At 57.6% G+C, this 24,182-nt stretch overlaps 1 protein-coding gene across 5 annotated transcripts; it reads right to left on the reverse strand.

The window, feature by feature from the left end:
• Positions 1–7,884: 7,884 nt before the first annotated feature.
• On the reverse strand, positions 7,885–22,776 carry SLC25A29 (solute carrier family 25 member 29). 5 transcript variants are annotated; one of them, XM_007987836.3, is made up of 4 exons: positions 22,513–22,776; positions 15,593–15,636; positions 10,073–10,156; positions 7,885–9,811 (listed from the first exon to the last, which is right to left on the reverse strand). In XM_007987836.3, exons 1-4 carry the CDS (start codon positions 22,544–22,546, stop codon positions 9,053–9,055), a joined length of 921 nt encoding a protein of 306 aa, XP_007986027.1. In that variant the 5' UTR covers positions 22,547–22,776; the 3' UTR covers positions 7,885–9,052. The 5 variants fall into 5 exon arrangements, with proteins under 5 accessions (XP_007986027.1, XP_037840425.1, XP_037840426.1 ...); XM_037984497.2 differs by lacking the exon at positions 22,513–22,776 and adding an exon at positions 19,829–20,084; XM_037984498.2 differs by lacking the exon at positions 22,513–22,776 and adding an exon at positions 15,767–16,693.
• Positions 22,777–24,182: the final 1,406 nt, after the last annotated feature.

Here is a 24,182-nt window from a genome sequence, read left to right on the forward strand (position 1 = left end):
CCTAGGTAGGGCTGAGCTGAGCAAGAGCCTGGGTGGAAAATCTGTAGATTTTACATGGGAAGAAACTAAGGCTTTGAAATTGCTTTTTTTTTTTCCTCCCAGGCTGGAGTGCAGGGGCACGATCTCAGCTCACTGCAACTTCCGTCTCCCGGGTTCAAGCGATTCTCCTGCCTCAGCCTCCTTCCTGAGTAGCTGGGATTACAGGTGTACAGGTGTGTGCCACCTCGCCTGGCTAATTTTGTATTTTTAGTGGAGATGGGGGTTTCACAATGTTGGCCAGGATGGTCTCAAACTTCTGACCTCGTAATCCATCCACCTCAGCCTCCCAAAGTGCTGGGATTACAGGCATGAGCCACCGCGCCCAGCCTGGAATTGCTTTCTTTAGAAACCCCTAGATAAAGATGAAACCAGCATCGCTCCTTTATACTTGCCAGTGTCTCTGCCTGGCTGTAATTTTTTGTTTTTTTTTTCGTGGTAAGAGACAGGGTCTTGCTATCATCTAGTCCGGAGTGCAGTGGCACAATCATAGCTCACTGCAGCCTTGAATTCCTGGGCTCCAGTGGTCCTCCTGCCTTGGCCTCCCAAGTAGCTGTGATTACAGTGAGCCACCATGCGCAGCCCGTAACATTTGTTGAGAATACAGATGGATCCAGTGCCCTCCTCCAAACCACCCTTTGATGAATTAGCTAGCAATATCACCATGTTGTGAGAGAGGAACAGGCTCAGATTTATTTGCAAAGTCCAGGCAGCCAGAATCCAAAGCCCAAGCCTGCCTGGCTTCCAGGGCACTCTGCTTGCCACTGGCTCCTTAGCCTGAATTCTCCTCCTGGCCCCTTTCAAAAAAGCCCTGGCCCTTGTTTATGGAGCAGTGCATCGGCCTCCCTGGTGTGCGGCCCCTTCTGTTCTGGCGCAGTGGTGCCTCCTGGCCTTGGAAGGGCCCTCAGGGCTCCCTGACTGCCTGCCATTGCCGCCGTTCCCCTCGGGCCTTGCTGACCTCCCGACACTGGACCTTTCTGCTAACGGGGTCTCTCAGCACTTGATTTGAACTGCAGTGGTTCCCCACTTCCTACCGAAAAATCCAATCCCACCCACCCTCAGAGCCCAGTCCTGGCTCTATCTCATTTTTCAGCCTTTCCTAATCAATCACCTCTTGTCCTTTCCCTCCCCTCCCTCTTGGAGTTTTCGTTTCCAAAGCTTACCTCTCCACCTCCAGGGGCACTGATGCGATCAATGCAGTTATGTGCCAGACCCTGTTGTAGGCAGGAATGGCATTGCCCTACTGGCACTGGCATGACATCTGGAGGAAGGAGGGTAAGGCCGTGACAAATAGGGGCTAGGGGCCAGGCGCTGTGGCTCATGCCTGTAATCCCAGCACTTCTGGAGGCTGAGGCGGGCAGATCACCTGAGGTCGGGAGTTTGAGACCAGCCTGACCAACATGGAGAAACCCCTTCCTACCAAAAATACAAACTTAGCTGGGTGTGGTGGCTGAGGCATCGCTTGAATCAGGGAGACGGAGATTTCCGCGAGCTGAGATCGCGCCACTGCACTCCAGCCTGGGCGACAGAGTGAGACTCCGTCTCAAAAAAATAAAAAATAGGCCGGGCGCGGTGGCTCACGCCTGTAATCCCAGCACTTTGTGAGGCCGAGGCGGGCGGATCACGAGGTCAGGAGATCGAGACCATTCTGGCTAACACGGTGAAACCCCCTCTCTACTAAAAATACAAAAAATTAGACGGACGTGGTGGCGGGCGCCTATAGTCCCAGCTACTCAGGAGGCTGAGGCAGGAGAATGGCGTGAACCCGGGAGGCGGAGATGGCAGTGAGCCGAGATTGCGCCACTGCACTCCAGCCTGGGCGACAGAGCGAGACTCCGTCTCAAAAAAATAAAAAATATGGGCTAGGGAGGGAGAGGAGACAGGACGGGGTCTGAGCACGCTCCTCAGGTGTGTGCATGGCTTCTCCTTGCCTTGGCCTGCCACGTGCGTCTGTACCCGACTTTAGGAATATCCCGGTCGCTGGTGGCCATCCCTAGCCCCTGCACGCCTGGCCTTTGCCAGCACTTAGCGCGGGCAGCCCCGCCCGCCCCCAGACCCTTCTGGGGTCTTGGGCCGCGCCTTTGCCCCAGCCCTTCCCTGCCACTATGCAGTGCTCCATGGCCTGTCCCCCACGCTGCTCTGGCGGGCGGCGGGCGACCCCGGGGCCATTCAGACCCGCTCCTGGGCTCCCGCCCGCAGGGTGCGCTGCCGCCGCCGGCCGCAGGAGGGCGCTGTGCCGGTCGGCCCCGGGGCTGGGCCGCGTCCGCTGTGGGGAGGGGCTGCGCGTGCGCAGCGCGGAGCGGCCGGACCTCGCGGGGACCCGAGGCGCGGTGGGGGTGTCCAGAAGCCCTGAGTGTCGGGTCCCCGCGAGCCGCCGCCGCTTACGAGCGTCCCCCGCGCGGAGTGAGCTCAGCGCCACGGGGGCGCGGACATTCAGGGCCCGAGAGACGCGGAAGGAGGCTGCGTGCACCCCGCCTGCCCGAGGCCTCGGGCGGAGGACACTCCCGCCGCCAGGGCCGCGGGGACGCGGGGCAGGGCGGTGCGGCGGCGACGCCCGAGGAGGGAGGGGCCACATACCACGAGGCCCCCGCTGAACAAGGCCCTGGGAGACGCTCCCCCACCCACCTGATGGAACAGCGCCCCCTGGAGGACGGGGTGGGAGAGACCGCCGTCTTGGAATTAGGGGGCGGGCCCGGGAAGCGGTGAGACAGGACCTTGGGGTGCCGGCCCGAAGGGGCGTTCTGGAGCCCTCCAGGCTGCTTTTCCTCTCTCCTCGTACCACGGACGTGGCGGGGACTCCTACCATCACCCTGCCTGTAGGTGCTGGAGCCACTCCTGCCGCCCCAGCCCCTCTCCAGCCCATCACCGCTTCACCCTCTGCCCCCAAGCGTGTTCTGGCCTCACAGTGTACATTGTCTTCCCTGGCCCGTCTCTGTATTGCCTGGCAAAACCCAACCTGGCCCTGTACTCAGCAGCCTCCGCCCTCACGCATTCATTCACTCCTTCATTCAGCATGCTGCCTGTGCACCCCTGGCACTCATGGAGCTAAGGTAGAGGTTGGGGAGATAAACAAGAAACCGGCCAGTACTGTCACCACAACAAACAGAGCTCACCATGTTCCCGTGTCTGCTCTTTGTCCTGTGTCCTCACCATCCCCGAGGACATTCAAGCCAAATCTGAACTTATTCGTTTACCCAAACTTTGTGGGACATCATTACAGCTGGCATGGTGTCAGCTGGCCTGGCAGAGCATGGTTGGGGAGGGTGTTGCTTGCAGAGGGGCACTGGTGGGGGCGGGGCTGGCATTCCCCACGAGCCTGGGGGAGGTCAAGTTGCAGGAGAGCGAGGCTGAGCAAGGAGTCCCTGGAGCACAGGCCCATTCCCCTCAGCCTCTGCCCTGTCTCTGTTGTGCCCTGATTAAGGTGGACACTGGCCCCACCAAGCCTTTCCCAGTTCCCTGGGAAGTGGCCTCTGGACGAAGCAATGCATCTGCCTCTCCATGGGTAGGTGGGTACCATGAGGTCAGGGGGGTGTGAGCAAGAAGCAGCAAGGGCGCTGAGACCCGGGAGCATGGGGCCTGGACCCTGGTCCTGGCCAGGCCCCCTCTGGTGCTTGCACTGCCGCTCCAGGGTTGCCGACCCCAGCTGATCTTGCTGAAGGGCAAAGGATGGGCTGACCGGCTCCCAGTACTGGCTCCAGCACCAGCTAGCCGTGTGGCCTTGGACGGGGGTCCTCCCCAACTGGTATCTTGCACTGCAAAATGGGAGTGCCAGCACCGACCTTGTAGGGCTGTTGCGAGGATGAAGGGATGGGTGTGCAAAGGGCTAGGCCGTCCCTACAGTCACAAGAACCTGCCCAGCACAAGGAGGGCTGGCGAAGGTCCCGGGTCAATGTGGCCTCACAGGTGCTTTTTATGAGAAATGACTCACTAAAGGCTCAGACTGGTGATGAGAGGGGCACAAGGAGGTTTACGCTCCGTTTGCTCCAGACACCTGATGTCCAAAGGAATCAAAAGAAAAGGGAAGGGGAAGTCTGTGTGCGAACCTGGTGTGGGCTCTGAGATTGGAAAACAGTTTCTCAGATTTGGACTCTCCAAAATGTCACTGCTTTGCCTGAACTCTGCACCAAGGACCTGAGCACCAGCCCTCACGGGGCCTGTCCCCTTCTTTCTGCCCTTCCACACTTTAAGCCTCCCTCTTTCCCATCCCAGAGAAAAGGCAGTGCCTTTTCATAGCCCTTTCCCTTAAGGGGTCAAGGAAGGAGCCATAAACTCCAGATCCCTATGGAGTTCAGACTCTAGCTCCTGCCACATAGTTTCGCCTCCTTTGGGTGCACCCCCGACACCTCCAAGGGCTTCTTCTGCCGTTTACTCCCCAGCGTGGTCTCACTCACCTGCCACTGGACTCCCCTGCCCCATTCCTGGCCTCAAGATGTCCTTTGGCTCAGACACCCTCGTGGCCTCTGCCCCCCACCCTGGCCTGCCTCTTATTGCCTCCTAACCTCCTGTGGGGTATCCAAAGCATAAATTGGATCTTGTCACTCCCCTGGGTAAAACCTGCTCACAGCTGCTGATACAATGAAATAAACTCAGTTCTGCATGGCGGCTGGTGGTGCATTTGGCTGCAAATGACAGGAACAGTGTGCTGAATGAGAGGGATGTGACCAGCCTTCCAAGGCCAGGCTGACTCGGTGGCTTACGGCTGTGGTCTCTCCCAATGCACCTCCAGGCATCCTATCCCGTTTTCAGTGGGAGGCAGAGATCAGAGGTCAGAGATCAGAGGTCAGAGATCAGAGGTCAAGCGGTGTGCCACAGTGTGTTCTGCCTGTTCACAGCTTTCTCAGAAGCTGTCAAGACATATGGCCAGCTCCGGCTGCAAGATAGTCTGGGGGCTGGGCGCGGTGGCTCACGCCTGTAATCTCAGCACTTTAGGAGGCCAAGGCAGGCGGATCACCTGAAATCAGGAGTTCGAGACCAGCCTGGCCAACATGGTGAAACCCCATCTCTACTAAAAATACAAAAAATTAGCAGGGCGTGGTGGCTGCGCCTATAATCCCAGCTACTCAGGAGGCTGAGGCAGGAGAATTGCTTGAACCTGGGAGGTGGAAGTTGCAGTGAGCCGAGATCGTGCCATTGCACTCCAGCCTGGGCGAAAAGAGTGAAACTCTATCTAAAAAAAAAAGACAGTCTGGGAAGGTGTTTTGATTGGACATACTGAAGCCCAGAACAAGTTGAGATTTCAAGAGCAGTTGGCACTTAGGAGGATCTGCCACTGTCCTCAAGGCACTGCCATGTGGCCCTGCTGTCCTCCAGTCCCTGCCTCGCCCCCCTTCCCAGCCCCCACCGACTCCTTCTACCTTGGGACCTTGGCTACATCTGCCCTTCCAGCTACAGCCTTGTGGTCCCTCTGCGGCCCCGTCTGCTGCTGCTCTTCCTCTAAGACTCTGCTGAGACGTGTCTCCCAGTTACGTTCCCAAACCTGACTGGAAAAGCAAATCAAGCAAAGTGTATCCAGTGAAATATGCCATGCAGCTGTCAGCAGGAAGGAGGACAGTTCAGACACACCGATACAGAGCCCTGTTGAGGGGTGGATTGTGGCCCCGAAAAGATCCGTTCAAGTCCTAACTCCAGGCAACTGAATTTGGCCTGATTTGGAACCTGGTCTCTGCAGATGTTTTTAGTTAAGATGAGGTCATACTAGCGTAGGGTGGGCCCTTAATCACATGTGACTGGTTCCCTTACACAAAGAGAAGACATGGAGACACAGACACACAGGAGAAGGGGGCAAGAGATGGAGGCAGCGATCAGAGTGATGCGCTTGTGAGCCCAGGGAGCCAAGGATTACCAGCCGCCACCAGAAGCTTGGAAGAAGCAGGGAACAGTTCATCCCTCAGAGCCCCCCAGATGAACCAACCCTGCCTGCAGCTAGAGTGTGGCCCTCAGAACTCGCAGAGGACACTTGGCTATTGTTTAGCCACAGTGTGTGGTGTTTTGTTACAGCAGCCCTAGGAGACGGATGCAATCTCCAGGATCACTGTCAAAAGGGAAGACAGCAAAGAACAGAACAGTCAGGACCTCGGCCACACTTCGTGGGGGGTGCAGATGTCCCCCTGCCTGCCATGCTGGCACTTGTGCAAGATGTGTTGGATGCCTTCCGGGAACTGGAGACTGTCCTCGACTCAGGAGAGGCTGGTCCCAGGGAGGTGGAAGGAGGTTTTCCTCTTCACTGCATAAGCCTGGGTTCTGGGGGTATTTTTAATCACCTTCATAGATCACTTATTTCAAATAAATTCACATCAGAGGCCGGGCGCGGTGGCTCACGCCTGTAATCCCAGCACTTTGGGAGGCTGAAGCAGGTGGATCACTTGAGGTCAGGAGTTTGAGACCAGCCTGGTCAACATGGTGAAACCCCATCTCTACTAAAAATACAAAAATTAGCCAGGTGTGGTGGCGGGCGCCTGTAATCCCAGTTACTCGGAGGCTGAGGCAGGAGAATCACTTGAACCCAGTAGGTGGAGGTTGCAGTGAGCTGAGGGCGCCACTGCACTCCAGCCTGGGCAACAGAGTGAGACTTCATCTCAAAATAAAAAAAAAGTTCAAATCAGGGAGAAAAGAAAATGTAAAAGAAATTCATTGAAAACAACAGCAGCACCGCTCCCTGCCTGGCAGATGTGTTGGTCGTGTGAGGCGGCTGGACTGGGAAGTGTGAGGCAGCTGGAAGCCCCCCGCCCCTTCACCTTGCTCCTTGCCGCACCAGCCCTCACTTCCGAATGGCTGGCCTGTCTGTGTGCTGTCCCCAGAGGGCAGGCAGCAGCAGGGGTCGTGGAGAAGCCCCAGGGTGAGCAGGGCTGGAGAAAGCTTTGTGCTCAAATCAGTTCCTGACAAGGGTCACGTTGGGGCCTTTCCAGAGAGTGCAGATGTGTGGAGAGATCCAGGGTGATGAGGACCACAGCCACAGGCGGACCAAAGCTGCCCTGAGAGATTCAGCCACCCAGGCCTACAGAGGCAAAGGGGCTACCAAACTGGACCTGGAGGAGCCAGGGAAGGGGCCCCTCTCTGTGCCCATGGCCAGGGTGTGTCCCTCACCCCTGGGAGCTTCCCCTGGTTTATTTCAGAGTAAAGAGAAATGAGAGGCAAGGAGACCCCGGGGGTCAACAGCCAGCTTCCTCGCAGCCTCCTGCCTCCCTGGAAGGCAGTAGGATTCAACAGGCACAGGAACTGGGGCCCTCCCCGACTCTCCCTGGTCAGTGGGCAGAGCTTCTTGGCTCAGCAGCTGGGAGGAACAGCCTTCAGGGCTGGTGGTTGCAGAGGCTCAGGATGCCGAGGGCTAACTCCAGGAGGCTGAACAGAACTGCAGGTGAGGTGTGCAGTGAGACCCACACCACACCTTTGGCAAAGCTCCAGGAAGCGCTCTCTGACCTCCTAAGTCAGGTTAGGTACAGTTGTGCCCAAGTTGCCCGGGTGGCTGAAATGGTCAGCTCCACTCAGACCTCCCCTCCTCCAGGAAACTGTTTTTGGGACACCTCCTGTCCCTGCTGCCCCGCCCGCCAGTGTCCCTCACCATAGGCCTCTCATTGCTGGGATGATAGCAGAGGCACTTCTGCTGAATGGCCAGGCTGCACCAGCGTATTCATAAGCTTTACGTTCCAATCCTCACGCCCTTCATTAGCTTGCCTTACAGATGAGAAAACAGGTTCTCAGATGTATCCGCAACTGCCCAGGTCACACGGCCAAGGTCGCTGTCAGGATCTGAGGGCACACACACCCCTGAGCTGACCCCTTCGACTCCAGGGCAAGGGTGTTGAATGAAGCCCTTTCCTCCACCATATGCAAAGGCAGCTTCTTCACCACTTAAAAAACAAAGAAAACTTTATTCCCTTGACAGTTTCTGTGCAGCGACACCAGGCTGTGCAAAGCCCAGTGTCGTCTTCATCAAGCACATTCCCCAGGATGCCTGGGATGGCCTTCTCCTGCCCCAGGCCCCAACTAGCCACCCCTGTGCCCACTAGCGGACCCTGTGCCTTCACAGGGATGAAGCCCTGGCTCTGAGAATGCCTAGGAGGCACCGTTTGCTGGGGAGCAAGAGGAACTGACCTTTGGCTTCTTTGTGGCTGGAGGTGTTCCAGCCCTGGTGAGGGGGATCCCTTATTGTTCTCTGCTGAGCCCTCTGCACACCTTGGGGGATCCTGGCTGGCGGGGATGGGTGGGCCAGAGACTCAGTTGTCCATCAGCTGGCCATGTCCCCATTTTATGGACAGGCAGCCTGAGGCCCAGAGGTGGAAGGATTTCTCCTTGCCACAGCTGCATCACACTTGAACTGTCGAGACCTCCACCCACTGGTCTGTCTGCTCCCCACGCTAGTCCCGTTGGCTGATATGGTGCCTCCAGCAGACTCTATGGCTTCCCGGAGGGTGGAGGGTCCCCAGTTCACCCTCCAGCAGGAGTGGCAGCAGCTGGGGTACCCCTAGCAGTGGCATGTGGAGAAGCTGGGGTATGCAGAGGATTCAGTTCTGCGACACCAGGAGGCACACCAAGTTTTCCTCTGTCCCTAACACAGACCAGAGGTGGCCCACCAGCCTCCCGGGTGGAGGATATGTGGAGTCAGGTCCCTGGGCAGCCCCTTGGTGGGCCATCAGAGACCCCTGGGAGCCAGCCTGCAGGCCAGGAGCACAGTGGGTGGCCAGCATCCCAGAAAGGGGCCGGAGTGTCTGCCTCAATTTCTAGGATAATGAATGGTGCAATGGCCTCAGCCAGGCCAGGTGCTGGTTGCCACTCAGACTAATCTCTGACCTGCGTGACTCTACAATGTGGGTATGAGGGTCCTTATTTCACAGATGAGAATACTGAGGCAAGTGAAGTTCTCGGCCAAAGCCACCCGGCTGATCAGCAAAATTCAGCCCAGGTCTGAGAGAGTCCACAGCCCCCGGCACCCGAGCAGAAGCACGGCAATAGACTCAGGGGCCCATTTATGTCTCAGGTTTCTGAGAAGGGGCCCGGGGGAAGGAGGGCGGGGTGAGCGTCACAGGCTCGAGGGCTGCGCCAGAGCAGGCCCCGCAGGAGCGGCGGAGGCGGCGGGCACAGCCTCGCCCTCGGGCCCGGCCTCTTCGCCGCGCGCGTAGGTGAGCACCACGGTGACCGTGGCGAAGGTGGCGGCGTTGACGGGGAAGGCGCGCAGCAGCGTGGACGCCAGTCCCCGTGTGAAGACGCGCCAGCCCTCGGCGCGGTAGCTCTGGCGCACGCAGTCCAGGATGCCGCGGTAGCGCGGGGCTCCCCGCAGCCCGTCGGCCTGCAGCCGTGACTTGACCACGTCCACAGGGTAGGTGGAGAGCCAGGACATGATACCCGACGTGCCACCTGCCAGCAGCAGCTTGGGCACCAGCAGGCGGTCGCCCGGCTCGCAGCCCAGCGCCCGCGTGAGCGCGTCGTAGGTGAGGAAGTAGACGCCGAAGCTGGGCGTCTCTCGCAGCAGCGTGGACACCATGCCCCGGTTGACGCCACGCAGACCCTCGTGCCCGTAGATCTGCACGAGGCAGTCCAGCGAGCCCTTGTAGGTGCGTGCCGGGCCCGCGTCCTGCAGCTGCAGCCGCGTCTTGGCCAGCTCCATGGGGCAGCAGATGACGCACTGGATGGCGCCCGCCGCCGCGCCTGCCAGGAACTGGTTGAGGGGCGAGTCGTGGCCCAGGGCCCGGAGGGTGTTGCCCTGTACCCCGAACACCAGCGCGTTGATGAAGGTGAGCCCCATGAGCGGCGAGCCCAGGCCCTTGTACAGACCCAGCACCTGCGGGGGCAGAGACGCCATCAGAGCCGGCAACACGCACCTCCTGGGCCCTCCACGCGGAGAGGGGTCGGAGGATGGCAGCCCCAGCCCACCCCAGGGGCTCCTGAGGACCAAGCAGAATTTCATTGTAACCTAGGTCCTGACTGGCCTCCTGGTCATCCTGACACCTTCCTTCCTGGCTCTCTGGTCTGGGGTGGTGGCAGCCCGGAGGCTGGTTCCCCATCCTGTGCCTCCCAAGCCCTACCAGCCCAGGCCACTCACACTCTCTTGCTTGATGATGGACTTGAAGCAGTGCAACGTCCCGCGGTACTGAGGCTTCTCCACGCTCTGGACCTGAAGCCGCACCTGGAAGGAGAAGGTCCAGTGAGAGGCATGCAGGCAGGGCCAGAGCACCCAGCTCCCGGGTCTGGCACTCAGGCTGCCTGGGAGGGTCTCCTAAGGAGGCTGGGCACTCAGGCACAGTCTAAGACTTTTGTAATTCCAGGGCAGGGCGGACCGGGTATCTATGCCTTTTCAGGATGGGGTGCCGGTGGGCAAACAGCTACAGGGACAGGCTGCTGGAGACAGGGTAGGGGGTCCCCAAGATCTCAGACCAGTTGAGGTTAAGCCTCTTGTTTACACTATGGCTGCACAGTGCACTGCTGGTGGGGCATGAACGACCTCCTGAGACCGGCCCGTTCTCCAGGTGATGCTTGTCATACTGCTGAGTGGGCAGCCCATGTCCCAGACCAGGCTGAAGGTCCCCTGCCCTAATGTCCCATCAGACTGGCTTCGAGGCAATAGGTGCAAAAAGTGATGAGCCTGGCCAGGTGCAGTGGCTACATCTGTAATCCCAATACTTTGGGTGGCCGAGGTGGGTGGATCACTTGAGGTCAGGAGTTCAAGACCAGCCTGGCCAACATGGCGAAACCATGTCTGTAAAAAAAAAATTAGCCTAGCATGGGGGCACATGCCTGTAATCCCAGCTACTCAGGAGGCTCAGGTAGGAGAATTGTTTGAACCGGGGAGGCAGAGGATATAGTGAGGTCACGCCACTGTACTCCAGCCTGGGCAAGAAAGCAACACTCTGTCTCAATAAATAAATAAATAAATAATATAAGCAATGACCTTGGCTCCAGGAGCTCCTGCCTGGTCTCTGCAAGTAGCCTCTAGTGAGAACAGCAGTTATGAGTTAACAGAGCAGTGGCAAGAGAACAGCCAACAACCTCCTTGGGGACCCACGTCAGCAGCTCTGGGGCCTGGGACGCTGCTCAGGCCCCGCCACCTCCGAGCCCAGTGGCCCAGAACCTCTTCCATGTCAAAGCGTTCTTTGTTGCCTATGAGCTTATCTCTGCTCGACAGGAGGCTCAGACTTGCAGAGCGGGGGGTGGGAGTAAACTAGGTCAAGTCACATTCTCAGGGGCTGATTCCCTAGGTCTGACTCAGCAATGATCATTCTTACAGCCAGGGCCACAAAGCAAGTGCCTTTGGTACTAGGCAGCATGAGACAGGGGAGGGCTTCACACTCAATTATCTTGGCATTGGGACAACTGCCCCCATTTCCAAGATGGGAAGACTGAGGCTCAGAGATGTTTTACAACTTGGCCAAAGTTGTCTTCTCCAGGGACATGAGTGGCTGTGTTGGTCAGAGTGAGGGTGGGAGGGAGTGTTGGCAAGGGAGAGCCCTCACCGGGAACAGCCAGGCTTCTGCCCAGATTCTGGAACCTTTTCCAATTCTCTCCACCAGAATAGGTGGGCCCTCTATTGGTGAATGCACTTACAAAAAATGTTTTGTTAGGAAACAAGTACCATCTCAGTACGCCCAGGACCTCAACAGCTGGAAGCCAATGCTTCAAGATTGGCCCGAAGCACCCCTCCCACCCTGGAGGTCCAGTTCTTGGCCAGCACCTTGATGCGAGGTTTGCTGCTTTCCCTTCAATGTTCTGGGGTCTCTGGGGGGATCTCTCTGTTCCTCCTGCAGGCCCAACACTGGGACTAAGAGGGCTGTGTGAATAGAACCGATGTGACGTGGAGCTATCCCTTCCCAGGTTGGATACTCAATGCCACCTGGGTAGTGTTGTGAAGTCTTTGCAGGTCACATACACTGGTGAACGCCCAAGACCAGCAGCTCGGGAATGTCAGGCTCAGGTCAAGTCAGCTTTTCCCACCAATGTGGGCAGAGGTCTCTCCCTACTTTGTTTCTGACCCCTCAGTCTGTGACGAGCCCTTGCTCTCTGGGAGAGGAACTGTGGCCCAGCATCCCAAGTCTTGTCATCTACGGCTCAGGCTCTTAAAATCCTGGGGTGACAGGCTCTCCTTTGAGGATTGATGGGAACGACCCACCCCTGGGAAACTAGTCATTTGGACACAAGTTTAGGAAGCTCCCAGCTCCCCATAGGGCTGAGAGACCCCCACATGAGGACCCCCAATCCAGAGGGGGCTGATTTTTTTTCGACCAGCCCGAGCCCCCACCCCAGGATCTGTGCTGGGCCCAAGCTTGTCTCACACCCTCCCTGTCCCCTGCTACGGAGGGAACTCTGGGGTTGGGGAGATGGACACGACAGGGTGGGGTCCAGGCTGGGGTCTGGTTCACCTGGTCTGTACTTACTAGCGCTCTCCAGGGTGAGGCTTACGCCCATCTACAACAAAGTTACACTTTTGCTATGGATGGAGACAGCCCCTAGCTCAGAAAGTAAAGGCGGTTAAAGCAACACAAAATTTCAACATCACATCCAGGCACGGAGCCCCCACAGCCAGCCCCCACCCACCCTCCCCATCCCCTGCCCAGGGATAGCCGGTCACCCCCTCATCACAGGTCAAGATGACTGCTCCCTGATGAAAGTGACTGTTTCCTGATTATTGTTGTGTCCAAGGAAGCAGGACAGAAAATTCCCTTCGTGCAGAACCACGTGTGAAGGCCGTGTGCTCCAGGACGGGGGCTGTGGTTCTGGGCGCTATAGAGGAGATCCAGATCTTGGATTCTTTCAGTCCCAAGGGTCTGGGGGAATAAACTGTGACTGTCCCAGCCATGAGATAGTCTGTGGCCATGTGACAGTACAGACTGACATGGACGCAGGTCGCCTCTGATGATTCTAGGGTACAGCTGCAATTATATTAAGTTCAAACCAGGCAAAAGGGGCCCGTGGTGTTGGAAGTGAGGACAGTGGGCCAGGCCTGTCATCCCAGCATTTTGGGAGGCCAAGACAGGAGGATCACTTGAGCCCGGGAGCTTGAGACCAGCTGGACAATGTATCAAGACCCCATCTCTACTAATAACTTAAAAAAAAATTAGCTAGACATGGTGGTGTCTGCCTGTAGTTTCAGCTACTTGAGAGGCTGCGGTGGGAGGACTGCTTGAGCCTGGGAAATCAAAGCTACAGTGGGCTACTGCACTCCACCTGGGGTGACAAAGCAAGACCCGTGTCTCAAAAAAAAGGAGGAAGTTAGGCCAGTGGAAGCCTCGGAAGAAGGGGCGGGAGGAGTTGACAGGAGCAGGAGTGAAGACTTCCAGAGGGCTGGCCATGTTCTGTTTCTCCTGGGTGGCGGCTCCCCACGCCTGTGCTTTGTGATGACTTGTACACCTAGGATGTGTGCACTTTCTTTTTTTTTTTTTGAGACGGAGTCTCGCTCTGTCACCCAGGCTGGAGTGCCGTGGCACGATCTCAGCTCACTGCAAGCTCTGCCTCCCAGGTTCACACCATTCTCCTGCCTTAGCCTCCCGAGTAGCTGGACTACAGGTGCCCGCCACCATGCCAAACTAATTTTTTGTATGTTTAGTAGAGACAGGGTTTCACTGTTAGCCAGGATGGTCTTGATCTCCTGACCTCGTGATCCGCCCACCTCAGCCTCCAGAAGTGCTGGGATTACAGGCGTTAGCCACTGCGCACGGCCGGATGTGTGCACTTTCTACATGTGCTGGACCTCAACTAAAAACAAACAGTAGCCAGGCGTGGTGGCACATGCCTGTAATCCCAGCTACTTGGGGGGTTGGGGAGGTCTGAAGCAGGAGAATCACTTGAACCCAGGAGGAGGAAGTTGCAGTGAGCCAAGGTCGCACCACTGCACTCCAGCCTGAGTGACAGACACAGACTCCGTCTCAAAGGAAAAAAAAGTTCAGCTTTTTAAGGTAGGTATGTCCAGATGTGATGCTGGAGCGACACAGTGGCAAAAAAAAAAAAAAAAAAAAGATCACAAATAGATCTTCTCAAAGACCACCCTCCAGACAGTGAAGTAGGGTCTGGGGAGTAAAATTTCATGGGCTGGAGAAACTCCTGTCCCTGAGTCACATCAGGGATGCTGCTCGCGGGCTCAGTGGCTCAGGACGGCGGAGCACCAGGACGAAAGTGCTCCCCGGCCTGCCAGGGGCTGAGGGGGCCGGGCAGGAGCCCAGCAGGTCTGGCCGATTCATAGCTCAGAGAGCCTAGGCCTCCGCGGAGCTGGAAAGAGGAAGTGAATGCGAGGCGCTTCTTGGTTGCAAGAGGCATTCACAACACATGACGAGGAGATATAAACACAGTGCAACGTGGACACTGCCAGGCCGTCCTGGGCTGCTCTGGCCTGGGGGAGGCTTCACAGGTGGCCTGGCCAGGCAGCGCGTGGGCACGGCTGGGGCCGGGGGCTGTGTGGGCAGGCTCTGCACAGCCTCACTCTCGGCAGGCTGGTGCATGAAACGTGGGGCCGCTGCCTGCCAAGGAAGCCTGGCCCTTCAGCCTCCTCCACAAATTGGATGGAAGAGTTGTGCTTTTCAGAGCTAGCATTTAATCCAACATAAATTATGCTGTTGAGCACTGGCACGATGACAACGTTTGAGCCTAAAGATACAGGGACCTGCCCAAAGTCATGCAGAAAACCAGCTGGCAGAGGGGCCCGGACCTGCACAAGGCCCAGGGACAGAGGGACAGAGCTTTTTAAGGTCACAGCCAATGCATAAGGCCGGGCCCTCACTCTTGTGCTGGATGCAATCCAGCCTTATGGTAAGCAGTCACTGTCTCTGCCAACAAACACCTGGGCTCACTAGAAAAGGAGACCGGAAGTCTCCTGCCAACCCAGCTCAGGATGTGCATCCTGCCTTGCCTTCCCTCAGTGGGAAGAGGGGCCACGTGTAGTGCTGCCCGCAAGCACAAGGCTGGTCTGGTGCCCGCCACTCACAGCTTGCCTTGGGGCCCAGGGAAAAGGGTGAGGAAGGGCCCCACTGGGCTACTTTCAGAACATACAGCCCAACCACAAGTGGAGGGTGGGGGATTTATTTGGGAATTGCCAGCTGGAGGACACAGAATTCCTTGGTTTCCATTCCGGGGGGTCTGAGAACCTGGAACTCCGCTTTATGGAGGTGTGGGGTGTTGTCAAGGAACCGGCTAACAGAGCCCTTCCTCACGCCTCTGGCACATGGGAAACTATCACTCGGACTCTCCGTAAGGATGATCACCACTCTGTGAAGATCATGTTCATGGGAGGTACAAGTTTTGGCTTTTTTGTATTTTCTCTCTGAACTTTCTTTCAAGGAAGTGTTTGGGGGAGTTCCGCATGGGAACAATGTGGGTGCCCTTGCTCTGGGTGGGAGGAAACCTCAGCACCTCGGTCCCAGCTGGCCAAGCCCAGGATGGACTTGGCCATGAACCCAGGATGTGGATCAGCCCCAGCTGGGAGATGCCAGGACGAAGCAGCAGGAAGGTTCAGCCCGGCACGGTGTAAAAGCAGCTGCCCACCTGGGGCTGTCCACGGAAACGGGCTTCCAGCCACCCCAACCCTGTGAGCCTCTTTCCAATGTACGCACCGAGAAAAAAAAGCAGCGATGAGACTCACCTTGACTGTGTCAAACGGGTGTCCCACAAGCACGCCTGCCACACCTGGAGGAGGAGAGGGGGACTTGTGACCCACATACCTCAGAAACGCAGTGCAGGGCACTGGGCATGAGGGGGTGCTGGCAAGGAGGACTGGCAGGAGCTCCTGCAGGGGAAAGGGGCATTGCCCAAGCACCTGTGGGTGCAGCAGGCAGATCCCGTGAGCCCCTGGAATCCTCATGTCCAGTGGGGGAGTATGCATGTGACATCCCAATGCCATGCCAGTATCTGTCCCATTGAGCGCTGGTGACCCATCTGCAGGCTGCTGCTCTCCACAGCGGACTGGTCTGGGTGCCTGACAGGGGAAGCTGTCCCCTGGGAGGCTGCACACACCATTTCTGGGATGTCCCATTAATCCAAACACCTGACATGGGCAGGAGGCTCCAGGGATGCTGGACTTTGGGGTCAGACCCTCCCCAGATTTGAATTTTCCCCCTGCCATGCATCAGCCTGGCGTGCTCACAAATGACTCTGTCTCTGGGTCTCACTTTCCTTACCTGTAAAGGTTTACCTCCCTCCCCCAGGTCGTGATGCAGTGGCTGACACCCCCGTCCCCTTCCCTGAGTGGGAGCCACCTCGAGCCCAGGGAGACAGCTTGTGACTGTGAGGTCATCCTTGGTTATTATTTCAGGTCCTGCCAAAAATCCAGCCCCTCTTGAAGGACAAAGGTTCACCCCTCCAAAACGGCTCACTAACACTTCTCAGAGTCCTAAACACTGTGTAGGTGGCAACCATCTCTGAGTCTTGCCACCACTGTGAGTAAGGCAACCTCATTATCCATTTCACAGGAGAAACAGGCTCAGTGAACTGACTCTGACTCCCTTGCTCCTCTCCCTGGAGTTTCACCTGGACATCTGTTCAAGCTCTCCTTTTACTGCCAGTAGTGTTTATGTATAATTAAAACAGCTAGCATCTGTTGAGTAACAAACTAACATTACAACCCATTCTCACTTTTCCACTTAATGCCTGTGGAAGTTACTATGCATCTCCACAAATTGAACTTTGTATCTTTACCTAACATCCTCTGCATCCTTTAATTTTTTGGATCTGGCCAGGTGTGGTGACTCATGCCTGTAATCCCAGCACTTTGGGAGGCCAAGGCAGGCAGATCACTTGAGGTCAGGAGTTCAAGACCAGACTGGCCAACATGGTGAAACCCCGTCTCTACTAAAAATACAAAAATTAGCAGGTGTGGTGGCGGATGCCTGTAATCCCAGCTGCTCAGGAGGCTGAGGTGGGAGAATTGCTTCAACGCAAGAGGCAGAGATTGCAGTGAGCTGAGATGGCGCTACTGCACTCCAGCCTAGGTGACCCACAGAGCGAGACTCCGTGTCAAAAAAAAAACAAAAAAAAAAAACACATAAAACTTTGGACCCTAAAACCCACTTGATATTAACTTTAACTTTGCCAATTCTGCTTTCTCTTTGGTTACATGTGACTGGTATGATTTTGTCCAACTTGTAATTTTGGTGTCTTTGTTGAGACAAGATCTCACTCTGTCACCCAGACTGGAGTGTACAGTGGCATAATCTCGGCTCACTGCAACCTCCATCTTCTGGGCTCAAGCGACCATCCTGTCTTAGCCTCCCAAGTAACTGAGACAACAGGCACGAGCCACCACACCCAGCTAATTTTTGTAATTTTGACAGAGACGGGTCTTGCCATGCTGCCCAGGCTGGGTTCAAGAAAACTCAAACTCCTGGGTTCAAGAAAACCCAAGCCTCCCCAAGTGCTGTGATTACAGACGTGAGTCACCGTGCCCAATGTGTAATTTTGAACCTTTTCTTACTATCTTGTTTTAGATGTTTTTTGTAAGCCACTGTAACTGGATTTTGTCTAAAGCAGTCTGATTTTGCTGGAACAACTGAGGGATCTGACATTTTTATGCCACTTTATTTTATGTGAATGGTTTATTTTACTCCTTTTTCCATATTTTTGATGGTTTGGGAAAATTACTATTCATTCCCTTTCTCTTTTTGAGATAGAGTCTTGCTCTGTCACTCAGGCTGGAGGGCAGTGGTGCAATCTCGGCTGACCGCAGCCTCTGCCTCCCAGGTTCAAGTGATTCTCCTACCTCAGCCTCCCGAGTAGCTGGGAGTACAGGTCTGTCCCACCACACCCAGCTAATGTTTGTATTTTTAGTGGAGAAGGGGTTTTGCCATGTTGGCCAGGCTGGTCTAAAACTCATGACCTCAGTCATCTACCTGCCTTGGCCTCCCAAAGTGCTGGGATTACAGGCGTGAGCCACCACGCCCAGCTATTTATTCCCTTTCTAATTGTTAATTTGTAATTTCAGCAAAGGGTTACTTCCTGTTTCTAATACTTCTAATCATTATATAGAAACAGTGTAAGCACCGCCTCCCCCATGACTCTGTCTGCCTCCTTCTGTCCCGCCCACCCTAGTAAGAGCTACGGGGAAAAAGGCTCCCATCCCTGCCACCTTCTACTGACATTTTCTTAGAGACCGCGAGACTCAATTCACAATTCCCTCGCCTTCCATCTTGGGGTCTCTACTCATCAACTGCCATTTCATTAGAGCCTTTTTTTTTTTTTGAGACGGAGTCTTGCTCTGTATCCCGGGCTGGACTGCAGTGGCCGGATCTCAGCTCACTGCAAGCTCCGCCTCCCGGGTTCACGCCATTCTCCTGCCTCAGCCTCCCGAGTAGCTGGGACTACAGGCGCCCGCCACCTCGCCCGGCTAGTTTTTTGTATTTTTAGTAGAGACGGGGTTTCACCGTGTTAGCCAGGATGGTCTTGATCTCCTGACCTCGTGATCCGCCCGTCTCGGCCTCCCAAAGTGCTGGGATTACAGGCTTGAGCCACCGCGCCCGGCCGAGCCTTTATTTTTTTATTTTTATTTTTATTTTTTGAGACAGAGTCTCACTCTGTCACCCAGGCTGGAATGCAATGATGCGGTCTCAGTTCACTGAAACCTCCACCTCGCAGGTTCAAATGATTTTTGTGTTTCAGTCTCCCGAATAGCTGGAATTACAGGCTCCCGCTACCACGCCCAGCTAATTTTTGTATTTTAGTAGAGGCGGGGTTTCACATGTTGGCCAGGCTGGTCTTGAACTCCTGACCTCAAGTGAGCCACCTGCCTTGGCCTCCCAAAGTGCTGAGATTACAGGCTTGAGCCACCAAGCTTGGCCCAAAATCTATTTCTTTTTTTTTTTTTTTTTGAGATAGAGTCTTCCTCTGTCACCCAGGCTGGAGTACAGTGGCGCGATCTCGGCTCATGCAACCTCTGCCTCCCGGGTTTAAGCAATTCTCCTGCCTCAGCCTCCTGTGTAGCTGGGACTACAGGCGCCCGCCACCACGCCCAGTTAATTTTTGTATTTTTAGAGACAGGGTTTCACCATGTTGGCCAGGAGGGTCTCAATCTCTTGACCTCGTGATCCACCCACCTCAGCCTCCCAAAGTGCTGGAATTACAGGCGTAAGCCACCAAGCCCGGCTCAAAATCTATTTCTTAATCTGGTTGGGAGAATCCTGGGCCCAGGCCAGCCTTGGTCCTCTGGCTTTCAGTGCTACCGATGAGAAATCTGCTGCCAATGTGGTGTTGTTCTTTTTTTTTTTTTTTTCAATTCTGTGGGGAGGTCACTGACATTTTATCTGTGGATTTCAAGAATGTCACCAGGAGATGCCAAAGGTGTGTCTTTTTCTTTAAAGTAACCCTTCCTGGAACAACACCAACACTTTCACTGTGCAGAAAATTTCCACTATTATTTATTCATCATATTCATCATCTCCAGACCTGCTCCCTCTTGTTCCAGAGCCTCTAACATTCACAGGCGGATGAAGAAGCAACCACCAAGCCTATCGTTTCTTTCGTGACTTCCATCTGGGTTTCTGGTTTTCTAGGAGGCCTTTGTATCCTGGAAACAGGAAATCCATCCTGTTTCCCACTTCAGCTTTTTAATTTTCTAAATTTGAAAATCCTAGTTCTAGAACCTCTTTTCTTGGGCAGTATCTGGGTTTCTCTGGGTTTTGGAAACTGAACACTTGCCCAGGATGTGCCGCTGGACTTTACTTCTCCCTCCAGCGGGGGGCGTCTCGAGGCCCCTCCATGTCCCCTGAAGCTAGGTCCAGCTGTGGGGTCCCCTTCCTGTGGGTGCATGGTCACGCCTCTGGCCCCAGACCTGCCCAGGTGACAGCAACAGCAACAGGGCAAAGGACGGAGAGAGCAGAAAGACCCTTACCCCACTTGTCTCTGTTGGGAGGCCCCACTCAGGTCTCCCAGGACAGGCACTGGTTCCCACTTTCTCTTCTGACTTGTTTCAGCACCCTTCCGCAAGGGGCTTGGTCTCCTTCACCCAGAAGAACCCATCCTCAGGAACGGCGTGGGTTGTGGGGCCGGCCTCCGTTGGACCAGCCTCCTCACCACCTTCCTGAGCGCACGAGGAGGCCTCCAGTCACACCAGAAGCAGAACCCTGTCTCCCAACTCCAAAGCCACTGTCTACTGTCCTCCCTAAGCTTGGCTCCAGGGGCAGTCCCCACCCAATGGTCCTCAAGGGCTGGGGCGGGTGGGGAGGAACCACTGTCCTGGGGATGGCTGGCAGCAGAGGTGGCTGCCTTCTCGGGGTTTCCCTCTCCTCCCAGGTTCTCCCACCCCTGGCTGAGCTTTTCTCTCTGTGCCTGCTTCTGTCCATGCCCCATCCAGAGCCCAGTGTTTATGTGGCCTCAAGATTTGGGATGATCCCCTAACAGGGAAGAGTGGGGAGGCATTCGAAACCTTCCACCATGCGAGGCGTCATGGATGCTGTCAGTCAAGATGCTGGCCCCGCCTCCCTGAGAAGTTAAAACACATGACCCACACTAGGCGAATAGTAGGGAGTGGATAGTCCCCCTCCCCAGCCACCAAGGAGAAGCACTGGTATCATCTGCCCTGAGCCTGCAGTTCCCAAGGTGGGGTGCCTCTGGGCAGGCTGTCAGTGTGACCCGGGCTGTGCCAGGGACCTGGAGCCTGGGACACGGTCAGTTCACTGTCCTGAGGGCCCATCCTGGCCATCAGCGGAGCACGTGGTGTGACTTTGCTCTAGTCCCTCCACCTCCCTGGGCCTAGGTTTCTCGGATGAGACCAGGAGTGAGCCCCCAGGTGACTTCTGTCCTTGTCCACCTGGGAGGCTCAGGCTTATGCTTGTAGAGCCTTAGCTGGGTGGCCATTATGTGCCTGGGGGCTGCACGAAAAGGGCCTGAGGGCGGAGGGGTGGCCTGTGCCCCAGTGCTACAGCACCAAACAGTGCCAGTCCTTGACCTCACCCACAAACCTGGGGCAGGGGGCATGGATATGATCTCTCCCAGGTGGGCCCATGAGGATGGACAGCGAAGGACATTCCAGGCAAGGAGGCAGAGGAAGGGCAGGCCAGGCAAGGAAGGGCAGAGGAGACCACAGGTGTGCCTGGAGGCGTCAAGCAGGCCTGCCTTCAGGGAAAGTGTTTCCAGGAGAAACAAACCCTGGTGTTTCCAGGACAGCAGCACCGACTGCAGCGCAACTGCAGAAGGAACTCTGTCCCTCCGGGGAAAGAATCCCCACTCCCCAAAGGCTGGAAGGAGGTGTTGGCCTGGGGACAGCCCCTCACCCCCCACCCACTGGAGCTGGAAGTGGGTGGGGAGCAAGGGTGGAGCAAACAGCGAGATCGGAAGCGGGAGGGGAAGGTGAGAATGGAATCCGCAGAAGACACGCCCCCTCTGTCTCCAGGGCACCCGGCGCTAGGGAGAAACTCTCCAGCGATTAACAGCAAACTCTGGGCTTTGTGCCCCGCAGCTTCTGACTGGGTGACCGACCGGGAAGTTCTAACTCCCTTCAACGCACATCACTTCCCCAACACACTCCCTTTTCAACGAGTCTCTCGCCCAAGAAGAAGCAGGCTCCGACGCCACAGGTTTAAATACTTAAGGCCACCGCTAGCCACTCCCGCCAGGGCTCTCAGCGCTGGCCGGGAGCTGAGGCTTTATTCAAGCCAAATTCAAGTAGATGAAGAGCGAACAAGGGCAGGTGCTGGGGAGAGAAGTGGGACCAAACAAGGACAACCAGCCGGTCCTCTCTGCAACTCCCGCCGCCAACCACCCTTCCCCCACCCGCGATATCTAACCTAGCCTCCCGATGAATCCTGGTGAATAAATTAACCCTCAAGGTAAAAGCAGAGAAGCCAGAGGCCCAACAGAGAAGTACCGTGCCCGATGCCCACGGCTGGGGCACGGGAGAGCCGGGACTGCACGCCCTCCCGGGGACAACGGCATGGGAGAAACCCCAGGGCCGCGGCCGGGCCTCGGAGAAGGTGCCCCACACCGGCTCGCTTGGCCCACCTACCACCCGCCTTCCGCCGCCAGTAGCTCACAAAACCGCGTAGGAAGGGGCGGCGTTCCAAGGCGTGACTCGGCCCCTAGGGTCTGGCCAGAGCGGTTCAGTGCCCTCCAAGGCCAGCCGAGTAAGGGATCGGCCCCGTAGCTCGAACCCCGCTGGACAGTTGCGAGGGACGGGGTGGAGTCAGCCCCCAAATATACAGCCGGGGGAGGGGACCCTGTTTCCAGTGCGCGCCGGACGGGGATGGGGGAGGGGAGAGAGATGAGCCCGGGACCTCGGCGCGGGGGGCAGTGGGGCATCCTCCCGGCAGTCCTGGCCTCCGCCCAGCCACGGTGCTGCCCCGGCGCCCCAGACCTACCGTCCGAGCGTGCCCGGAGAGAATAGACACCTGCCACCGTGGATAGCCCGGGCCTGAAGTCAATTTACGCCCACGAGAGCCGCCCGAGGCAAGAGCACTGTAGTCCCCATTCACACACGCAGAGACCCCCGCCAGCGGGAAGGCGCGAGGCCAGGGCGTGTTGGTGGGCCGGCCTCCCTCCCCGGACCCCTTGCCCCGGCCAGGCCCGCCGCCTCCTTACCCCCAGCGCATCCAGCCAGGAAGTCCAGCGCCATGGCCGGGTCCCCGGCGAGGCCGCCCTTCCTCCTCGTACTCCCCCTGAGGCCCCTTGCCGGGCTGGGCGCCGTCGGGGTCCCGGAGCTCACGGTGCCGAGGCTGGGCCTGGCCGCCCCTCCTGGCGCGAAGCCAGGGCAGGCGCGGTCGGGGACGGTGGGGACGGTGGGGACGGTGGGGACGGCGGCAGCGGCGGGGCCCGCACTGGTCCCTCGGCGGCGGCGGACTCGCTGGATCCCCTCCGGCCGGCGGTACCTCACCTCGGGCCGCGCGCCCCGCCCCTCGCTCCTGCCGGCAGGGCCCGGGCAGGGGCGCCGAGCGAAGCCAATGGGCGGGCGCGGCGCGGACAACACCCCGGGCACTGCGCTTCGCCGCCGCGCCTCATTGGCAGGTCGTGCGCGGGCGGGCGGGGCGCGGGGGACGTGGCGGGCGCGCGGGCGGGGCGCGGGGGCGCCTCAGACAAAGAGCGCGATGGGTGCGTTGGTCCGGCGGGAGGGGACGCGCAGGGCCGCGGGGTTGCCCCGAGGACCCCCCGGAGTGCGCGGGGCGGTGCTGGCCCGGATCGGGCCGGGAACCGGACCCTGGGTTTGGAGTCCGGCGCCGCCGCAGAACCTCAGCGCCCTCGCCTGTGCCGTGCGGACACTGCCGCGATAACGGCAGTGGAGAGCCTGGACCCTCCGAGGCCCGCAGGCTGGGACGCCGCTAGTTGTGAAACTCCGCGAGCAGGAATCGCCCCTGTGGAGCCTCCGCCCGTCCCGCCTGCGCGCCCGCGGCGGCGGTGGCCTCCGGGGCTTCTGGCCGAACCCGCCGCGTTCTGAGGGTCGGACGCGCACAGGCGCTTCCGGCGGGGCCTGAGGCTGGGATTTGGGCGGAGAGCAGGGAACCTTAAAAGGGAAAGGGACCGTAGGGCAAAGGGTGCAGCCAGGCCTTCGGGTGACCGCTCCTTCCCGTGGAGTGCGGGTCGCGGGAGCCACGGAAGGTTGTGGAGGGAGGGAGGTTCCTGGACAGGGCTGCGGAGTGAAGCCGGGCCAGATCGCAGCGCCTCCTTCAGCGGAGGCCGGACGGGGCGAGACCGGAGGGGCTCGATAGGGGCCGCGCTCAGGCGCTGAAGTCGGAGGGCGCTTGGCTCTGGGTCACCAGGGTATCCATGGGCTGCAGGGATGAATGAGAGCCGAGTCTGATTCGGCCCCCCAGGAGTCCCTGACATTCACAGTGGCAAGGGACCCCCCTGGTCCCTGTGGAGGGTCCCAGTCGGTGACTTCCCGCCAGCCCTTCCCCAGTGCCTCTGGAGGTCGACTGTCGGGTTGGAGCCTGGGAGCAGGGCCGGGCCAGGCTCTCTCTCTTCACTGTAGGAGTCAGATCACAGCCTTAGGCCGGGCCCAGCTTCCTTCTTTAGGGCCTGCAGGCAAGGCCACACTGTGTGCCACGTTTCCAGGTTTAGGGTCCCATGGTTCTTTTGTCCGAATTCCAGTGGGTATCTACCTCCTGGAGGGGCAGGTCGGAAAGGTTCTGTGTATTTGGTACCAGGACACACAGGTAGGTGTTGTCAGTAGTGCAGCCTGGTGCTAGGGGCGGGGGTCCCCAATACTCATATTAGTTTCCTTTTAGAGTCTAAGTAGAATGTTAAGCAGAGACGGA

The sequence above is a fragment of the Chlorocebus sabaeus genome, chromosome 24, assembly GCF_047675955.1.
Source record: "Chlorocebus sabaeus isolate Y175 chromosome 24, mChlSab1.0.hap1, whole genome shotgun sequence".
Classification (NCBI taxonomy): Eukaryota; Metazoa; Chordata; class Mammalia; order Primates; family Cercopithecidae; genus Chlorocebus; species Chlorocebus sabaeus.

Bases quoted from the DNA above. Each gene is read 5' to 3' on its own strand.
- SLC25A29 (XM_037984498.2), bottom strand. From the start codon at position 16,076: ATGCATGGCAGGGGGAAAATTCAAATCTGGGGAGGGTCTGACCCCAAA. The intron at 10,157-15,592 runs GTGAGTCTCATC...TTCTCCTTCCAG, and splicing joins ACCCGTTTGACACAGTCAAG to GTGCGGCTTCAGGTCCAGAG. The intron at 9,812-10,072 runs GTGAGTGGCCTG...CTGCCCCCGCAG, and splicing joins CCATCATCAAGCAAGAGAGT to GTGCTGGGTCTGTACAAGGG.